We start from the raw sequence: 18635 nt of genomic DNA, 5'->3' as shown, positions 1-18635 counted from the left end.
AATTGTGCTGGGCAGAAAAATAGAGCGCTTAACTGTCGTGTCCTCAACCACGTAATGAGTGTTGTTAAGAAGGAAGGTGATGCGATACAGTGGTAAACATGACCCAGTCCCAGGGTCAAAAGGAGTGAATTTTTGCAAACAAAAAATCTGTTTGAGCATTAAATATTTTGTCTATGAAGCATATTCAATTTAATATATAGATTTGCAAAACATTGTTTTGTTTGTTTGACATTTTTACATTTTACGTCCCACCGTCACTAGATTTGAGGTTTGTATCTATCTCCCAACTTTCAGTAGGACAGTTTTCTACTACCTTTAACATTTTAACATCTGCTTTTGAACATTTGTGGACACACCACGAAAGGCATGAGACATATGCCAATAAAAAAAAACACTTCAGTACATGACACTCCACTCTTAGATCTTCATAAAAGTTGTCATTATACCATATTCATAGAGGCGTTGCTCTTTTTCTAGTCAGGGATCCAATTTAGCCTTGACAGTGAGCACCATACACAATTACTATTACTGCAGAATTGTAAATGGTGAATGGACTGAACTTACAGTAGCTCACTGCTTTCTTCGCCATATGGTGTTCAAAGCGCTTTACAATGTGTCAAGCTACATGCAATTACACAACTAGATTACAGTCAACAAAACTGCACCAAAATTCAGCTTTTGGTTTTTGCTGCCAACATTTAATTTCAATCTGCTCAACTGACAGCAAAATGTTGTGTGGATCACTCAAATGATGCTATAGAACATCAATGGCCAAAACATTAGTATTAATGTCTGTAATGGGATCAAATGCAAGATAAAAAAAAACTATTGCCATGATAATAATTCACTTGCAAATGAAATTATGAGAGAAGTTTTAATTTAACATTTCGTGTGGTTGTAGATGCATCCTGACATCCTACCAAAAACTGTTTTCAGTAGTAATAGCTAAATATTGTAATAAAAACTCCCTTAGACCAATGCATACTTAGCATTTTAATTGGTAGTGCAGGCAAATTAAATATCTGGTTAGTGTACTGCATATTGATAAAAACTGAAGCGATGGCTTTTTGTAAAAATCATCTCAGGTAAAGTGAACACCATAACATTGTGGTCACTCTCAAAGTGTCCTTTTGGTTACAATACATTGAATCACCCTCTCTAAGGAACTCAGGTGTAAACTATACAATCTCAATCTGAAGGTGTAAAATGAACACAGCGCTGCTTGAGTCACCTTTTGTACTTTGCAAACGAGGGTACATGAGAAACTAATTAAAGCTATTTGTTTTCAGACTGCTGAGTGGAGGAAACAAATGCAAATGTGCTCACATTTGATCCCTTGTGAAGTGTACAACCAGAAAGACACACTTCACATCGAGTTACACAGTATGTGACACGGTTCATAATAGAATTTTTCAGGTTGTACTAAGTCTATTCTGGAATTCTCTAACTTGTTTACAGTGAATCTTCCCACAGTCCAAAATACATCTGGGATAGGCTTTAGCACCCCCACGACCCTTCTGAGGAACATTGGAAAATGGATGGATGGATAATGGAAGCTTGAACTTGAGCTTGAGATAGCAGTTAACACCAAGCCAGATTTTTACAACTCTCAAAGACGTCTACGGCCAACTTTGTAAAATAGCTTATCTAACATCATCAGTTTAATTCCCAACTCGTTTGCTCGGAAGCTGCGTCAATAGCCAGGTCATTCCGATGGAAATCATTCCGACTGAAGATCTCTGGTCAACTGTTTACATGTGATATGATCTTTTCTGATCTGGGGTGGCATGGCTCGGTGGTAGAGTGGTTGTCTCCATTCATGAGGTTGTGGGTTCAACCCTCACCCCTTGTGACCATGTCGAAGTGTCCTTGAGCAAGACACGTGCTGAACCCCGATTTACTCCCAGTGGACCTGGCAGCGCCCTGCATGGCAGCAGACGACCACTGGTGTGTGAATGGGTGAATGTGAGGCTATATAAAAAAAAACAGTCCAGTCCAGTCCAGCTGTCATTTACATAAGCTACTAAATTAATCAGAACAGCCATTTTACATGCACCGATCTATGTAAAGATCACATAATTTAGAAATACGGATTTCATTTGTCTATTAAGCACAGTAATAGTGATTGTTTTAATATTTTTAGTAAAGCAACAGCTTTAATAATCTGCCATCGAAGACGCGTTCTGGTAGAAAGCTACCATTGTCAAGTGTGCAAACGATGACATCACTGTGCATTTGCACCAAGACAGAGCATGTGCCCACCGGACACGGTTATTACGATTGAAATGTTTACTTGATGATTGTTTTGGATTGGCAGAAACAATATACTACCCCTGGGATTCCAAATGAAATTCCATTCAGATTCGGCATTTTTATTCTGTTTGTGTTGAACATTTTCATTCCATTTGGTAATTCGGCTTCATTCTAATAATTGTAATGCATAACTCCATGTAAACCTGGCTACTAATGACAATGCATAGCAGTCCAAAACTTAACAAAATAAAGGCATACAATGTTGTGAAAAGGTGTCACTGTAACACAATATTGCAATAACAATTAATAATAACCATAATACATATATTTGTGTGGACTTGAGACTATTTGTAATTTTCACTGAACAAATGGGACAGGAGTCCACGAGTTGCTTCATTGTTGTTGTTTCATTGTGTACACAATAACAAATAAAGTTATATTCTATTCATGTACTAATTCATTTACTCTTAATTTGAAAAAATGTGCTGTTGCTGTCACCCACATTCAACATAAAACTCTTATGCCACCTAAAGGCAGAAAAAAACACCTCAACACAAATCTAAGGCTTTTTTCCTTTGATCTTTAGTAATAATAATAATAATAATAATAATAGTAATAATAAATGTTATTTGTAACGCATTTTACATCTCCCAGAGATCTCAAAGTGCTACAATAATAACAATTTTAAAGTAAAAGTAAAAGTAAAAGTCACAGAGACGAATAAAACAAGTTTATAAATTAAAATGTCTTTTAAAAAGAAAGGTTTTAAGTCAATTTTTAAAACTATTATTTGAGGAGCAAAGGGATTGTTTAGGATAATTGGGGGAAGGAGCTCTGACAGATGGGAGGGGGGCGGGGGGCATTCCCATGAATACATTTCTGAGTGAGGAGAGAGACCTTATATTCAATTCTCGCTGAGATGGGAAGTGTAGTGAGCGTAGTATGGGGGTGATATGTTCATGTTTCCGCACTCTCATCAGGATCCTAGCAGCACTGTTTTGAAGGTGCTGCAGCTTCTGGACAAATTTGCTGGGGATCCCATTGAACAGTGCGTTCCAGTAATCCAGTCTCGAGGAGACAAAGGCGTGGACAAGTTTCTCGGTGTCAGGAAAGGAGAGAGAAGGTCGGAGTTTTGAAATATTTCTCAGGTGGTGAAAGGCAGTCTTGGAGAGGTGTTTGATGTGGGCCTCAAAAGTAAGCTGAAGGTCGTTGTACTAGTGTTGTAGGCCTTTACCTTTTTAACTCATTCACTCCCAGCCATTTTCACTGAAGCAACCCCCTTTGCTCCCGGCTGCTTTACTGGATTTTGACTGATTTTGCAAGGTTCACAGAATATTGTGTTCTAGTGCTTTAAAAACATACCAAAAGAAAGATTAGAGTCTCTTCTTTCATCAGGAAAAAAAAGTATCCTTCTATCTGTTTCCGTTTTGCAGCATTTAGCATTAGAATATAGCTATGTTTCATCATTATTCGCAAGCGTGTTTAAAACAGTGGGGGAAAGAGCTTTTTTGCAACATGGCCCTGGTTGATCTCTTATACTCTTCTGCCACCTGCTGGCCGTTTTTGTCATGACTACCATTGCTTCAAGCATTCTCGTCAGTTCATAGACTGCATCAAAGCCTTCTGTATGCTCTAACATAAAAAACAACAAAAAAACAACAACAACGTTTAACTATGTCTTTGGGAGCATGGTAATATTTAAAATTGAACGTATTTATACGTTTTTGGGAGCAAATTAGTTAATTTCAAATAAATTCTACTAATATTTATTGTGCAGACCTCAAAAGTCAAAATCAAAACTAAGGATTGTATTGTGAAAACAAACAAATAATACTGACATTATACATATTTATACTATTAACTTTTTTAGGTCATTCCTCTCGGCTGACGTACAGCGTAGCATACCATCATTCATTTTCAGTTCTGGTTCTGTTTAGCGAGTAGATTTTCTCTCTGGTGCTCAGACACTTATTCATTTGCCTGCTATTTTGTTATTCAACATTGTATGTTCTCCGCTTTAACATGGTTCCAGCCAGACATCTGTGAAAAGTGGACTTAGTTGATCACCCCACACACTTAACTCCTGTGTTAAACGCATTAGCTGTGTCAGTCTTAGGTTAGGTTAGCAATTAGCATGGCTTTTCCGTCTTTCCTCATCGCCCCTTCATGAGAATGATACTGAACATAAGTGTAGCTAATTCGCTATGAATCTAGAGCCACAGCAGTAGCCAACCAAAGCTCATTTCTACTTGTAGGTAGTTGGAGCGGCGCAAGTAGCACCAAGCTACATCACCATCGACCTCCAACTGTCGTATTGCTCCACTTTAACGCAAGTGCGTCCCCCAGCGAAGCTTTTTGGGACCGTCTAGGTGATTGAATCTTGATTCAATGTGTCTTGATGTGGCGCAAAATGCTAATTTTGCCTCACAAATTGCGATGCCAAACTTATTGACTTATTATGAGCCATGCGCTATACTGTAGACAGTAGAGAGATACTGTAGATGATGGCTGAAATTTTACCACCTGCAAGGCGCTGAGCCCCAAAAGGTTCATACATCTACATGCAGCATAAAAACATATTCTCTCAGCTCTTGAAAGACGGCATTCTAATGAAAAGCATTACAAAAACAAAGGGGGGAGCCAGGAGTCGTTCAAGTGTTCAATTTGTTGAATGATTAATTGATTTTTCCTTTTGCCTTGGAACAGCCCAGGGAAAATTGCTCCTGAGGATTTATAGACCCATTGAGATGAATGTGCGAGGGAGTCGATTTACATTTTAAATTGAAACATTACCTCTCCTTCCCCAGGTTCAACCAGCTGTTTACGAGTCACTATAAACACAGATGCAGTAAAGATGTCAGCCCGGTGTAAATATTACAGTCTCACTCCTACTCACTCTTGCCAGGCCGACACTCACACTTGACATCACATCAATGTGCCCTGGAGTTTCCAGTGCTTGTCTTCCAAAAAATAGCCTTTCCCTCTTTTTCTGCTGTTTATGATAATAACGATATGTTGTCAGGTGCGGATGTAATGCCATTTGGCAAATGTCATAAATTTGCATCTAATCATTATATAAATAGATTATGAATGCTTGATTAACTGTGAGAATATCTTTAGAGGATGTGGCCATTGTATGATGAATAAGGATATTTATGAACTGATTCATTCAAAGGTCATACATAAGGAATTCAAAACAAAGTGGCACAATTTCAAATATTTAAATTAGATGACTAAACAACGAATGAAGTGTGAGCAACGTCAAATGTTTTTAAAAGAGAAGGTCAATGCAAATGTCAGTGAAGCGTAAATGCAGACCAAATGAGGTACATTTAAATTGTTTTTTGTCCGAAGTGATTCATATTACTGTGTTGTGGTCATCATGTGAGTGTATGTGCGTAGCTTAAAGACAATATAGGAAAACATCAGTCCATTGATCTATATCAATGCACACAACGGCAAACAAACCGACGTGATTCATCAATGTCAAGAGCCTGTTCTGCAGTTCAGTTAGTAGGCGATGGGATGTAATTTTTGTGAAACTCACATAATCGGGATTATGTTCATGTAGAAGCTGTACTTAACTTCCTCATGATTTTTTAATTTAAAAAAACCTCGTTCTGTATAGCAATAGCCACAACATGACCACTTGCACATTCTGATGAGATTCAACCCTAGAGCTGTTTCACAAAGTAATAGAAAACGCTCCCAGTATCATGCTGGACAGTATTCCACCAATACGGCCTCAAGAATAAACATGAGATTGATACCTTGACAGTGACAATTAAAATTCTGAATTGTTTTATTTGTAATGGGATTTTTGATATATTGGTTGAATTGGATGCCTTGACCAAGTGTTTGTATGGCTAATTATTGTTTTGGACTGTGAGGCAGCAGGGGGTGTAAGACCACCAATGCCAGCATTTGTTTACAGTATATGCCAACTCGGCATAATGGGTGAAATACAGAATAGTGTTTAAATTTAATTGTATTATCTATATTTTTAGCTCTAGGATGGGGGCCTATGCAATAAGAAGTAGTGCACAAGGCAATCAATATATTACATTTGCATTTATTTATGTATTCATTAATTATTTTATTTATTTATGTATTTAGTTTGTTCATTAATAGGCTGCAGCCTTGCAGTTTAGGGAGTACAATGGCCTGCCACTTTTGGACCCGGTAGCAATAATATCCAATTGTGTACAATACTGTAAAATTTGGACCTGATGAACAAATTAAAGAAGGCTCAAGTCTTTACTTTGGATCAAACATTTTTTTGCACTGATTTTAAAAATGACGGATATGACACACACATGCACACGCACACAAACGCGCGACAGGCAATTACAGTTTCAATGCAATCCATTGAAGCCAATCAACCTGCGCCATCGTAACACTCCATTATAACAGATCCTCGATTGCGTTTGAGTGTGCTCACTAAAACATCACGCAAACGCTCTCTACAGGTACCAAAGACAATGCACAACGTGCCCAGGGTGCACAGTGACGTCCACATCCGTGCAAACGGTGTTTCACCCATGCACACGTATGCCGCTCACCCCGCGGTGGCACTTGTAGTCACACAGTCAAATGGCACTCACACACGGATGCCACTGCATTGAAACAACCGTGTTGAAAATTGTACATAAACATAAACTTACCCGCCGAGACACGCGAGACGCCAAAACAGCTGAGAACGAGCAGAAAAAAACGCTCCATCTTTCTCGCTCGGACGACGTGCGGTCCCGTTTACTCCTCCGGCCGGGGAGGTTGCGTTAACCGCCCGGCTGGCATGTCGGCATGTCCCTCCGAGTTAGAGGCTCGTCTGCACGGCAAAAGGGCACGGAGCAGTCCCGGTAGCGGCGTCTTCATTCAACACGCTCGACTGTGCCCGAGCCACCGCCAGCCCGCGAGCGCGAGCATCGCTTGCTTAGTGAGCTTCGCTCTGTCTTCTTCCTCCGTGTACCTCCAAAAGAACCCCCGACCTGCACTTGACGATGATGATGGTGCGCGCTGATGCTGGAGGTGGTGGCTGCTGCTGCAGAGTGAAACGTGCTGGTGTTGTATATGAGAGCCGCCTGTCTACACGCCAGCTACATTATACACCACTCAAACGCACAAGTGATTTCCAAGGAAATCAAAGAAGACTAAATCCGTAGTTTGCATTCAGCAGCAATACGAGTCCACATCAATTTGATAAACACAATTGTAAAGATTCTGGATAGAGATTTCCACCAGAAGCATTTTACTGAGACTGAAGCTCTCTCTCATCCTCCTGCTCTACAATCTCTGAAACATCACTGCCCACTCACATATTAAATATGCATACAGTTGCCCACGCAGACAGTCTCTGCAGCCTTTGGAGAGCTTTTTCCTACTTTCAAATCAAACGTGTGCCCCTTTACTACTCTGTAAATACACTCGTGCACACAATTTCACCAGCTCACATACTTTCAAGGGGCCTCCGGTTTGTTGGAAAAGTTGACATACTGTACCTGAACTTCAGATTGATCCCCTGCAGCAAGAAGAGTGTGTGTGTCTGTGTGTAGGTGTGTGGAGGGGGCAGTCGATAGTCTGTACCCGAGCTGGCTCTCCAAGAAGTGTTTTTCACATGCTGCCTCGCACCTCGATTCATAGCCTGCTGCCTGTGACGTGCTACAGGGAACACAGTTATTGTGCTGTTCTTGCTCTCCTTCAGACTTTGTGCGAACATATACGTGTGTGCGTGTGTGTGTCACAGAGACAGATTTACCTCTGGTCCAGGGCCAGTAGACATAGAAATTGGCTCCACCTCCCCATGACCCTGCACTCGATAAGCTCTAATGGATCGATAAAATAATTGAAGCACAAGACATTGGAAGCTTTGAGGTTGAAGATTATTCGTTTCGTTGCACTGACTTTTGACTTTTAAGTAATGTTTTAACATTCTTTACTGTCATACAAGTGTAAAATGACCTTATGTGATAAGACATTAAACCGGTCAGGGCTCTGTTTTTGTGACCGGTTCAAATCCGGCGCAGCACGCAGTGTAAATCTGTGCAGAGACATTTTAGAAAAAGGTCTATTTGTGCTGTTGTGGGCATGTACACAGCTGACTCTATTGGCTCGTAACCTTTAAATGTAGACACAATTGAGACAACTCTGTGTGGAAAAGGACACACCAATCCGTCAGTAGAACCCTTAACTTTAATGACAATAATATTAGGGGTGTAGCTGGCATTATGACCCAGAAGCAGACACAGATGTCAAAGTAGGAAAAGCAAACTTTATTAAACAAAGTAATAATAAACAAACAAAGTAGCAAGCACACAGATGACTGGGCGCGGTAGCAGATGAGCTCTCAACACATTAAAGGGATACTTGGCTCATTGAGCCATTTTCAGCAGTGAAAAGTTTTGTCCAGAATTAATTAGATAAATTAATTATTTTTCATGTACAATTAATACCTTTAAAAACGATTTGTCCCACTTACTGTCAATTGATGATGACATAACCTGTGCTGACGAAGTAGGTAACGACCAATCATGGCTCACCTGTTGTCTGGGCTTGGTCAGTAAACTGAGCCATGATTAGTCGTTACCTACTTCCTCAGCACAGATGATGTCATCATCAGTCGACAGCAAGTAGAAACATTAGTTTTTAAAGGTATTAATTGTACATGAAAAATAATGACGTTACCACATTAATTATAGACAACATATTAACTTTTTCCTGCTGAAAATGGCTGAATGAGTCAAGTATCCCTTAAAGGCAAAAAAAAAAAAAAGAACAAAGGGGAAATCAGTCCAAACATAAAACAAACCCAGGAAAACGCTTCTAAAAAAAAAGAGCAGCAAAGTAATGAACAGAAAATCACTAGTCAAAGATGAACAATCTGGAGGGGATTGCACGTCGGGACACAGCGATGAACAGGAATCGAAGGGTGTGGCTGGATGCAGGCTGCCATTTATCCTCAACTATCCAATGCTACTGGACCGAACTGATTAAGAAGAGAACAAATCAACGTTTTGATTAACAAAGACTATTGGGAAGATTAACTTTTTGTATCAATTAACAACTTGATAATTACACAACTAGATATTTGATTAATTAACATTTTGATTATCTGCGTCCTATTGTATTCAGGGGACGGGAATTAATAAACTTCGGCTTCATCCCGTCAGCCCTTTTTCTTTTCGGCTGTAATTGTATGTGAAAATTGAATGTTGTAAATTGTCTCAATCATTGTCCGAAAGGAAAAATGAACAAATAAAAGCAAAACAAAACTAATACAAACTATGAGCAAAGTCAAAGACAACTAAGAAAAATCTTAAATACTTTCAATAAGAAACAAAGAAAAAACTTGTAATATTTGCAATCTTAGCAAAAGTGTACAACCAGTTGGCTATCGTGGAAGTAACGAGACATTTTGGTGAGGAGTGGAAATCATGCTGCATTCGAGGATGGTCGGAAGTCAGAATTATCCGAGCTGGTTCTTCCCAGTTCCGACCTGAAAGCGTTCGAGGCGAAAGTAAACAACCACAAAAAAGGAAAAGAAAAAGTAAATAACTAAAATGGCGGATAGAGATGAATAGTGTTTATTTTGGTCCTCAAAACTCATTTTGACCTCCAGCAAACTTGCCTTCTCGCAATTTTGCTTCATTTATTGATTTTTAAAAATCACTGCATAATTTAATGCGGGGATGTAGCGGCACGTACGTTGTGTTATGTGGAGTTTTGTCGAATATTTATGAATGAAGAAAGCTATCTAGTTTTATACTCAAGTAAATTGTGTTTTACCATTCACGTTCTGTGTGAGTGGCGTTGCACTGTAGTCCGTTGGTGACGTACTTCTGTTTTTTACGACTTCGCAAGTGCGATTTCCAAATTTAAGTTGTAAGATGTAAAATGTAACAATGTAAGATGTTCCCGTACACACCGAAAACAAACAGAGAGAAGCGAACACAGGAAGCAGAACTTCAACGATTTCAAAATAAGAGGGAACCAAAAACGACACAAGTAAAAGACAATTTTAATGCAGGTCAAAAGAGCACAATCTAATCATTAAAATGTGTACAAACTATAGCAATCCAATTTACTGCTCCTTAGATATTGTAAAATACTGACAATATTTATTGGATTTGGTGAAATTTAAGTAGCATTTCTATTACTGGCTTGACACTGGGTAACGAGAGCCACGGAGTGAAGGTGAGGCCAAACATTATGTGTGTCCTTCTGTTCTCCAAAGACAATTATCTCAGTTTTATTTCCGCTTAATTAGAGACAATGTTGCTGCATCCAGTCGTTCATTTTTTCGATGCAGTGACAGAGTCATTCATTGGATCCATAAACACCTGCTGTAAGAGATGTACATAACATTTGTGTGCCTCCTGTATAATTACGGCACACTATAAAATTCATAGCTGTTGTCGCTCGCAAAGAAAAGAATGATCGCAACGTGTTTTATTCGTAAAGCGTAGTGAAATGTCAGTTGCATAATGTAAATATCAAAAGGTAAAAGGTTTTTTTTTACCGTTCAATTTTTATGTCTATAGTTTTAAGCAGGATCAATAACACTCAGACTTTTGGGAGGTTTCACGTGTGATATTTTCGCATCCTGAAAGTAAAAGAAAGATACTGTTGTCTTTATGAGGTTTATTGCAAACGCTCAACATGTTACTGTCGGCCGTAACCTGCAATAAATACAGCACAGTGCACATGTAGCTCTTTTATCTTTTATCACTGCATTCGTTCATCACATGTACCCACACACAACTTCCTTCTACCAGCACATTAATACCAACATTAACAACACATCATTAACTGGCTAACATTGAAGTGACCCATAACTGTCCCTGCTAACTCTGTCTGGTACATTCTGGTTTATTTTGTGCACCTGGCCTAGAAATGGTGTGTACAGTAAAAAGATTTTCATTTTTTTTCTTTAAAATTTGACAGACCACAGAGAAGAGTATTGCTTACAAGCCTGACAATTTTGAGGAGAGTCCGTTGAATAGCCTAGAAACACGTTCTTCTCAGCTAGTACGCTCTCACAGTATGTGCTCAAATGTAAAGTATGTGTCAGCCACAATTTGAAGTATGTGTGCCACTGTGTTTATTTTATTTTATATTACTTTTCCTGTAGTGTTTCGGTCATGTGGAGCCACACACCAACACAACAACAAAGAGATGCGCTGACATTAAACGACCACACTGTCAGTCCGCAGCATCCGGAAGCATGTTAGCCCGCGCTAGCTATCCACCAGCTAGCATAAGAAACAGTTAACATTCCTTGAAGTGTCTCTTTTGTGTGGACCCACGCATAGCGCACAGCACTGGTCCGCGAACCAGCAAGCAAGCTAGCCTGCTAGCTGCTAGGTAGCTGTTCTCTTAGGGTGACCAGACGTCCTGTTTTTGAGCCTTGGTTCCCGTAGTGTCCCCGTTTTTATTTTTTGCAAAATGTGTATGTCAATCACACAGTTGTCACAATAAACCCATTTAAAGGGAATTTAATTGTTAAATTCCTTCCTGTTTACTTCCAATTTTATGTTTGCGTTGGCATTCACATCCACATCTGACCGCAACTAGATCTACTTCCTGCTTTCGCATCTAGCCAACTAGCCACTACGGTCGCCATTCGCTGGCCAGACTACACAAGCTGAGCTTTCTAGCGGTATACTTCTAATGTTACAACTTCCAATGTGTGAGGTAAACACCACAGGCAATCTTCCAATACCTGTTGGGACTGAGCAAAAAAAGTAGGATAACGGTGAGTGCATTGATTTGTTTGGCAACAGCAATTAGCATTAACGAAAGACCCCACCCTGGCACATCGGCCCTCTTTTGCAAACACCCCACATGAACTCGGCTGATCCGTAGACTCTGTGATTGCGATGTGAAACCGAACAATAGCTAATGTGGACGTGACCTAAAGTTTGCACTGTTACTTGACACAGATAGAGAAGCAACTAACTAACCCTACTTAACCTTCACCCTATTGAGTGTTTGTGTAAAGTGTCAACAAAAGGGTTGGATAAGATAGATAGTGTTGAAGAAAATGATCTTTTCCTCCGCGTGTTCGTTTTCTTTCGGGTAGTGAAAATGTTGGTTATCCGAATGCAGGCTGGAGATCGATGAACAGTTGCTTCGAAGCTTTTATTTCCACAGAATATTCAGGGCACAAGTGAGTTCCAGACAATAGCTGCAGCCTCTCACAAGTGCGAAGATTACAGTGGACTTACAACATTCTTATACTATCTTGAAGGGCGGTACCACAAACCCCCCAGCAAACAGCCCACCCGGAGTTCACCGGACATGAGATACTTTAAAGACATCATACTAACACATTGACTTCAACCACAGACAAATGGTCTATTGTTGTGGAAATAGAGGAGGTCCTCCAGACATGCCAGCAGCTAGCAGAAATCGCGACAACACTCACAAAGACACATCCACAGATAAAAGTTCTACTGAGGAAATAAGGAAATTAAAACAGTTATGACTAAATCTGGGCAGAATACCCTCTTCAATAGATAGATAGATAGATAGATAGATAGTTAATTAGTTAGTTAGTTTCTGGCAGTTCATATGGAGGTGAGCAACCTATTCAAGAGTGTGTTTTTTTTCATTGATGTTGGTTTGAAGTGGAATTGTTGATAGTGAGTGTACTGTATGATGCAGAGGCCAGTCATCTAAGTTCCTGTTTTAGCTTGATAAGATTGGCACAGTTGCTAAGGCAGTGGAGATAAATGCTTACAGAGATGTGACAGCAGGGGAAAAGCCTGCAAATATTGGGAGAAAATCAAGTACCAGACTTTTTAGATCGCCATGGGATATATGAAAAAAAAGACCCTCTCTGCCAGTCTTTCATCTTGGGTCCAACAATTTTGATTGGCACACACAGTTGACGCTTTAGTGGCTTCAAAAGGGGCGGGTCTGCTTCTGCATGTGCTCTTAGATGATTTAGTTCCTATTCATAAACCCATAACAGCTCCACGGAGTCCTTTTCCTTATTTTGTGCAAGGACATGCTCCTGCTTGAAAATGAGTGAAATTCTGAAATTGAAGTAGACTCAAAGCAAAGATGAAGCTCTCAAAAGAGTGATAGATGAATATTAGCAGCGCAGCTTCCTCTCACAATTATGAAAAGCTGGAAGGGCAACTTATACAGCTACAGATATTTGGCTGTATTACATGTTGCCGTGATCTAATTTAATCTTTATTTAGCCAGATAAGGCAATTGAGAACAGATTCTTGTTTGCAATGCTGTCCCGGAAATTCAGACAAATATATTGTGTGCATTACAAGAGGTTCCATGTATAAACATCAGAGGTAAGGTATATGTTCTATAAACTGTTGGTATCAATCTGTTTGTTTGAGTTTAAGAATAATAGTAAGTGAGTTTGAGGTTGTAGCAAATTTGTTTACTGGATCATTGTGTTTTTTGTTTTATTTTGGCCAGGGTTATAAAAATCATATGCTCTCACTGCATATGTTGACACTTGGCAATAACATTTGCCTATTTTAAAAAGATGCAAATTGAAGGAAAAAACTAGAATGCTCTCCTTTTGGGATGCTCTATCAGCTAACGTGTAGCGTAATAATGAAAAGGAGTTAGTCCAATTATCAGGCCATCATTCCTGAGACCTGTCCTTCAATAGTTCACACCACTTAACCTGTGCAGGCTTGCACAGAGCGGTAATGTGATAGGCTGTGATAATGTGCAAGATGACCGTGGATATCACCAGTCAGATGTGGAGGCCAGAAGGCAGTAAATCATCAGTGGTGGCGCACTTGACCTGAGCAAGGAGACCTTACCCAGCTCACCCTAAGTCAAGGGAACCACCATGCTCATCTTTTCCAGCCCTGTTCGCGTGTCATATTCCAACCTCCCGCTCAATGTTTTTCGAGCCTGAGGAGTTACAGTCCAATTGATCCGCTTCCATCCTGTCCAATCACTCAACACAGCACCATCATTTTCTTCACTTCATTTTAGACGTCTTTATGTGTTGCTTTCTTCCCTGGTTTATCTCTTCTGACATCTTGGAAACGCTAGCATCTATTTATTTCCTTTTCCCCATTCTCTGTCTTGCAATCTTTAGAGAATGCCCGTGTGATGCGATCTTACAGTCATTAAGCCCTTGCCTTGACGAGACAATGAGATTTAGAGCAAGTTTTCAGGTCATGGCTCCTCCGCCTGTTCTTTGCAGGCAGGCGGCCAGTCCAGCCGAATAATGAGCGCCATGAATCAATGCGTGAATGAGACAGGCACTGGATTCAGCACCACGGTCAGCACTTCTGCCTTTAACTAACCTTGCTGGTGTGAGTCTCTCGACTAAGAGGGCCATAAAACTACAGTGTGGGCTGTTTTGTGTTGAAACGAGTGCCACAGGCGCCTTGCTCTCATGTTAGCTACAGTCAAGTGATTGGATTTGGTGAAATAGTTACACTTGCAGGGGGAATAGCGCTTCCCCTTGGTGCAGAAGTCAATTTAATTGGCTGTGTTTTGCATCACAGAGCACAATAGGCTTTGCTGGTTTTTCTTTTAGTTTTTTTTTTTTGGGGGGGGGGGGCTTTTCTTACTTTTTGACTTCTACTTTTAAACAACACTATCTGACTTTCTATAATGAGGAGAGTTAATGCTTACATATGACCTACTTGGGTTTAAGCACAAACGCAATAGTGATCCCAGGTGAGGCCTGGCATTGTTCTTTAATTGTATACGGAATTCTTCTGGGATTAGATGAGCAGAAAAGTAGCTGAGGTCGGATATGTTGCACTCATCAACAATTTGAGGACTAAGAAGCAGATTTGTGCACTTGCATCTCAGCAATTTTCTTTTTTTGACAGTGTGGATGATGTTACATTCCAGAACCCCAGGAAATTTCTCAGATCATTCAAGACCAGCGCTGGAGTAATGAATATTCACAAAGCCAGAAGAGTCGCAAGGCTGTCAGACATGAGGAGGAGGGAGAAAATGGGCGGACAAGGCTGTCATACAGGATGTCGAGGTAAACACTAAGCACCATTTGTGGGCGGGTGCATACATGTGGGCTTTTAAAGAATAAGCAAAAATTTATTACAAAAAAAACATCTTATAAAGTCAAATCAACAACAGCAAGATGGCAGTCTTTCTCCAAGGTTAAGAAATAATTTGGAATGTTTGAATCTTGTGTAATTTTAGTAGCTCACTTGATAAATCTCTCTCTCTCTCTCTTTTTTTTTTGTATTCTGTGAATAAATGACTGAAAATAAAGTTCAGTTCATTTAGTATAAAGTTCGGTTGGTTTCAATTAACCACATTGTGTGCATGCGGGCAGAAGAGAAGGCGAGGGATTTTCTGTCAAATGGTTTCATGCACCCTGAATTGGCTGGCAACCAGTTCAGGGTGCCTACCCTGCCTACTGCCCAAAGTCAGCTGGCATAGGCTCCAGCGCCCCCGCGACCCTTGTGAGGAAGGCGCGGTCAAGAAAATGGATGGCTGGATGGATGGTTTCATGGACCCCAACACAGTTATACACTCGTCTTTTTATAATGCTATGTATTTTTTCGTTTTAAAGTTCATCTACCTCCCCTCCCCCGCACCCCATGTTTCATGTTTCTTTCCGTTCCTCATCCTCTTCCACATGACCTTTTAAATAAAGTCTTTTTGTTCTTCTTTTCACCCAGTACACCCATGTGTCACTTTTGAAAAATTATTTTATCTTTTTTCTTGGTTGGCCCTCCGCCCTTCTGAGAACATTTATTTTGCCTGCCTGCACCTCGTCCATCTGTCCATCCATCCATCCATCCATTTTGCGTAGGAAAAATGAGGATACTCAGTTTTTCTGCTCCAGTGCAGCTGTTCTGTCTATGAATGTAACTCCTACCTAAATCAGAACTAGATGACATTGTAGCTTTGGACCCATTCAAACACACAACTTTGTTCAAAGGAGATAACATATGACTGAACTATGTTTTTGTTCACTACTATAAAAAACGATTAAAAAAAAACGTTAGCATTTTTTTGACATCATTCATGAGTATTCCTGCTCATTGAACGGCAGAATAAAAATGGACTATAAAGTCTTAATGCTGAGGAGAGCAAGGGTAGCAAGAAAAGGAGAATCACATGGCAATGTCATTATAACAGAACACCAAACATTCACGGGGCAAGCAGGCAGGAAGCAGGAAGTGCTGGCTCGTGATCGGTGTTGAAAGGCTGAGGTAGTTACTAGGAGAAAGACGAAGCAAGAAGGTCAGAGGAGGCATCAGGGTCAACAATGGGCGATCAATCCTAGGAGGAGTGCTTGAGAATCTTGCATGAGCACGTGAAGAACAATTTGGCAATAAGTCAGCAAGCCTGATTAATAGGCTTGAATAGTACTTTGTTGCTTGATTGCTGATCTGCAGCACCGGTTTGCCCAGGTGACCAGACTGACTCATAAGTTGAGAGTCGCTGAGTGGCAGAGTGGAGTAGTGGTAGGGTGAGTGGAAAAACACTGGGAGAGCACAGAAGTGAACAATGGAGCAGAACTGTCACATGATTCATAGAAAGTGAGCCAACATAAAAGTGTTAAATGTATTATTGTTGACTATTGAAATTAATACTACCAAGTTCAAACCAGACCTGCTGCTCTCTCTCTCTCTCTCTCTCTCTCTCTCTCTCTCTCTCTCTCTCTCACTCTTTCTCACTCTCTCGCTCTCTCTCTGCTTGTCACGGCTGAGTCAGGTCAGTAAATTGAGTGTAGTGTACCAAAGCTGAGCAGATTCCCCAAACCTCCATCTCAGTCTGGCAACGGCCTCATCATCATCATCCTTTTCAGTTGTCACTCAGTGTCTCTCTCTCAATTAAATGGCCCACTAAACACCGCTGTTCATATCCAAGGAAAGCGTTTCGGTGAAGCAAGGAATTTCAAAATGGGAAGAAATGTACTGTAGGCATGCTGTGTATGTTTGCGTTAGCCAGGTGGTGATTTTTGTCCCTGCATATTTTACAGATGTATGAGTTTGATTGTGCTCATGAGAATAACCCCCTTGTTTTTGCTGATGTGTCTGCATGATGCTTTTTAAGGCAGAGAGGCCTTAGGAGATTTAGCAGTGCACTGATGCTCACATCAACATATGACTGCAATGCCCACCTTGGATGTAACATTTTCCTTTCACACAGCTCCTCTTCTTAACACACCCACTGAACTTGAGATGTTTGTTGTTGCATGGTAGTACTCATCATTGTAGTAGTGTAGGTGTTTTTGCAACTTCATCACAATGTGTCATGATTCTAAAAAAAAACCAGACCCTCTATTGTTAAAGTACACTGGCTTGTTGTCAGTTCTGGTCCTGTTGGATTTCAGCGCAGCGTTTGATACAGTAGATCATAATACACAGTGGATGGAACAGGATGGAAAATTGGATGGTTCAGGTTCAACTTGGAGAAAATTAGTTATTTTGTGGCCATTGGAAGTTTTGAATCTTATCGAATGGTCATGACGTAGGATCCCTCAAGGGTCAGTCCATCCTTGAACCCCGTTTTTTTCAGCATGTATATCGTTGCTGTCGAGCGGAATCCTCGTACTGTCAAAATGACATGTTTTCAGGAAATTAAAAAAAACAAGCAAACAATTAAAAACTAGCTTGCTTGAGTTCCCATTCACCTCTTTGTTAAAGTTGTAAATACCTTATAGTGCTATCATTTAACATTGCACACAGTACTCATCTCAACACACTATCCAAAAATACATTTAATTGTAAAATTAAAAGTGAATCACTAATTTACTACACTATTCATCAGTCATTAGGTAAATGTCCTCAGTCTTGCTGAGCACCCATCATGCAAAAACTTTTTTATCAAACTTTATCAATCAAACTTTATTTATATAGCACCTTTAATACATTAAATGCAGCTCAAGGTGCAAAACAATTAAAACATCATAATACAATAAAAATAAATGCTTTTAAAAATATATTGAAGATGATAATAATAAAAAATTGTTAAATAGCACATTCACCTGTCAACGAAAATCGAGCCCTTGTTATAAGCAACAGGTTTTTATCTGGTTAAATAAAGGTATTATATTATATAAGCTGCAATGAATGTCCAATTAAGGAAAACTGTGATGAATAAGTTATCACTACAGGGCTGTTGCTGACAGGTGACAAACAATTAATATACAGCGTCAATTGTTACCGTTGGTATCATGCAATGTCTATTATTCATTTACCAAGAATATTTCCCATTATTCTTTCAAAAAGAAGCCTAGCGCTTTATGTTAATGTAATTAGGAGTTAGGGGAGGTATGTCCTCACATTCACGTTGTTGCCTTTTATGTTTTGGAAAGAAATAATTTCATCTGCAAGGCTATTAAAACATTTGATGGCTGTTTTTCTCATGGCGTTGTTATGCTATGTTGATAATTTACTATG

At 39.9% G+C, this 18635-nt stretch overlaps 1 protein-coding gene across 2 annotated transcripts in view; it reads right to left on the bottom strand.

Moving 5' to 3' along the window:
- The window catches only part of fndc5a (fibronectin type III domain containing 5a), a 37354-nt gene extending 29832 nt beyond the window's left edge, over window positions 1–7522 (bottom strand). For both annotated transcript variants that reach the window (XR_013296702.1, XM_077586214.1), the window contains exon 1: window positions 6918–7522. Coding sequence is in view for 1 of the 2 variants with exons in the window: in XM_077586214.1 (XP_077442340.1) it covers window positions 6918–6975 (58 nt within the window). In the remaining variant the exon portion in view is untranslated. The remainder of the gene's footprint in view (window positions 1–6917) is intronic.
- Window positions 7523–18635: the final 11113 nt, after the last annotated feature.

This window comes from Vanacampus margaritifer, chromosome 1 (genome assembly GCF_051991255.1).
Source record: "Vanacampus margaritifer isolate UIUO_Vmar chromosome 1, RoL_Vmar_1.0, whole genome shotgun sequence".
NCBI classification, from domain to species: Eukaryota; Metazoa; Chordata; class Actinopteri; order Syngnathiformes; family Syngnathidae; genus Vanacampus; species Vanacampus margaritifer.
This window is presented reverse-complemented; position numbering and strand designations above follow the sequence as displayed.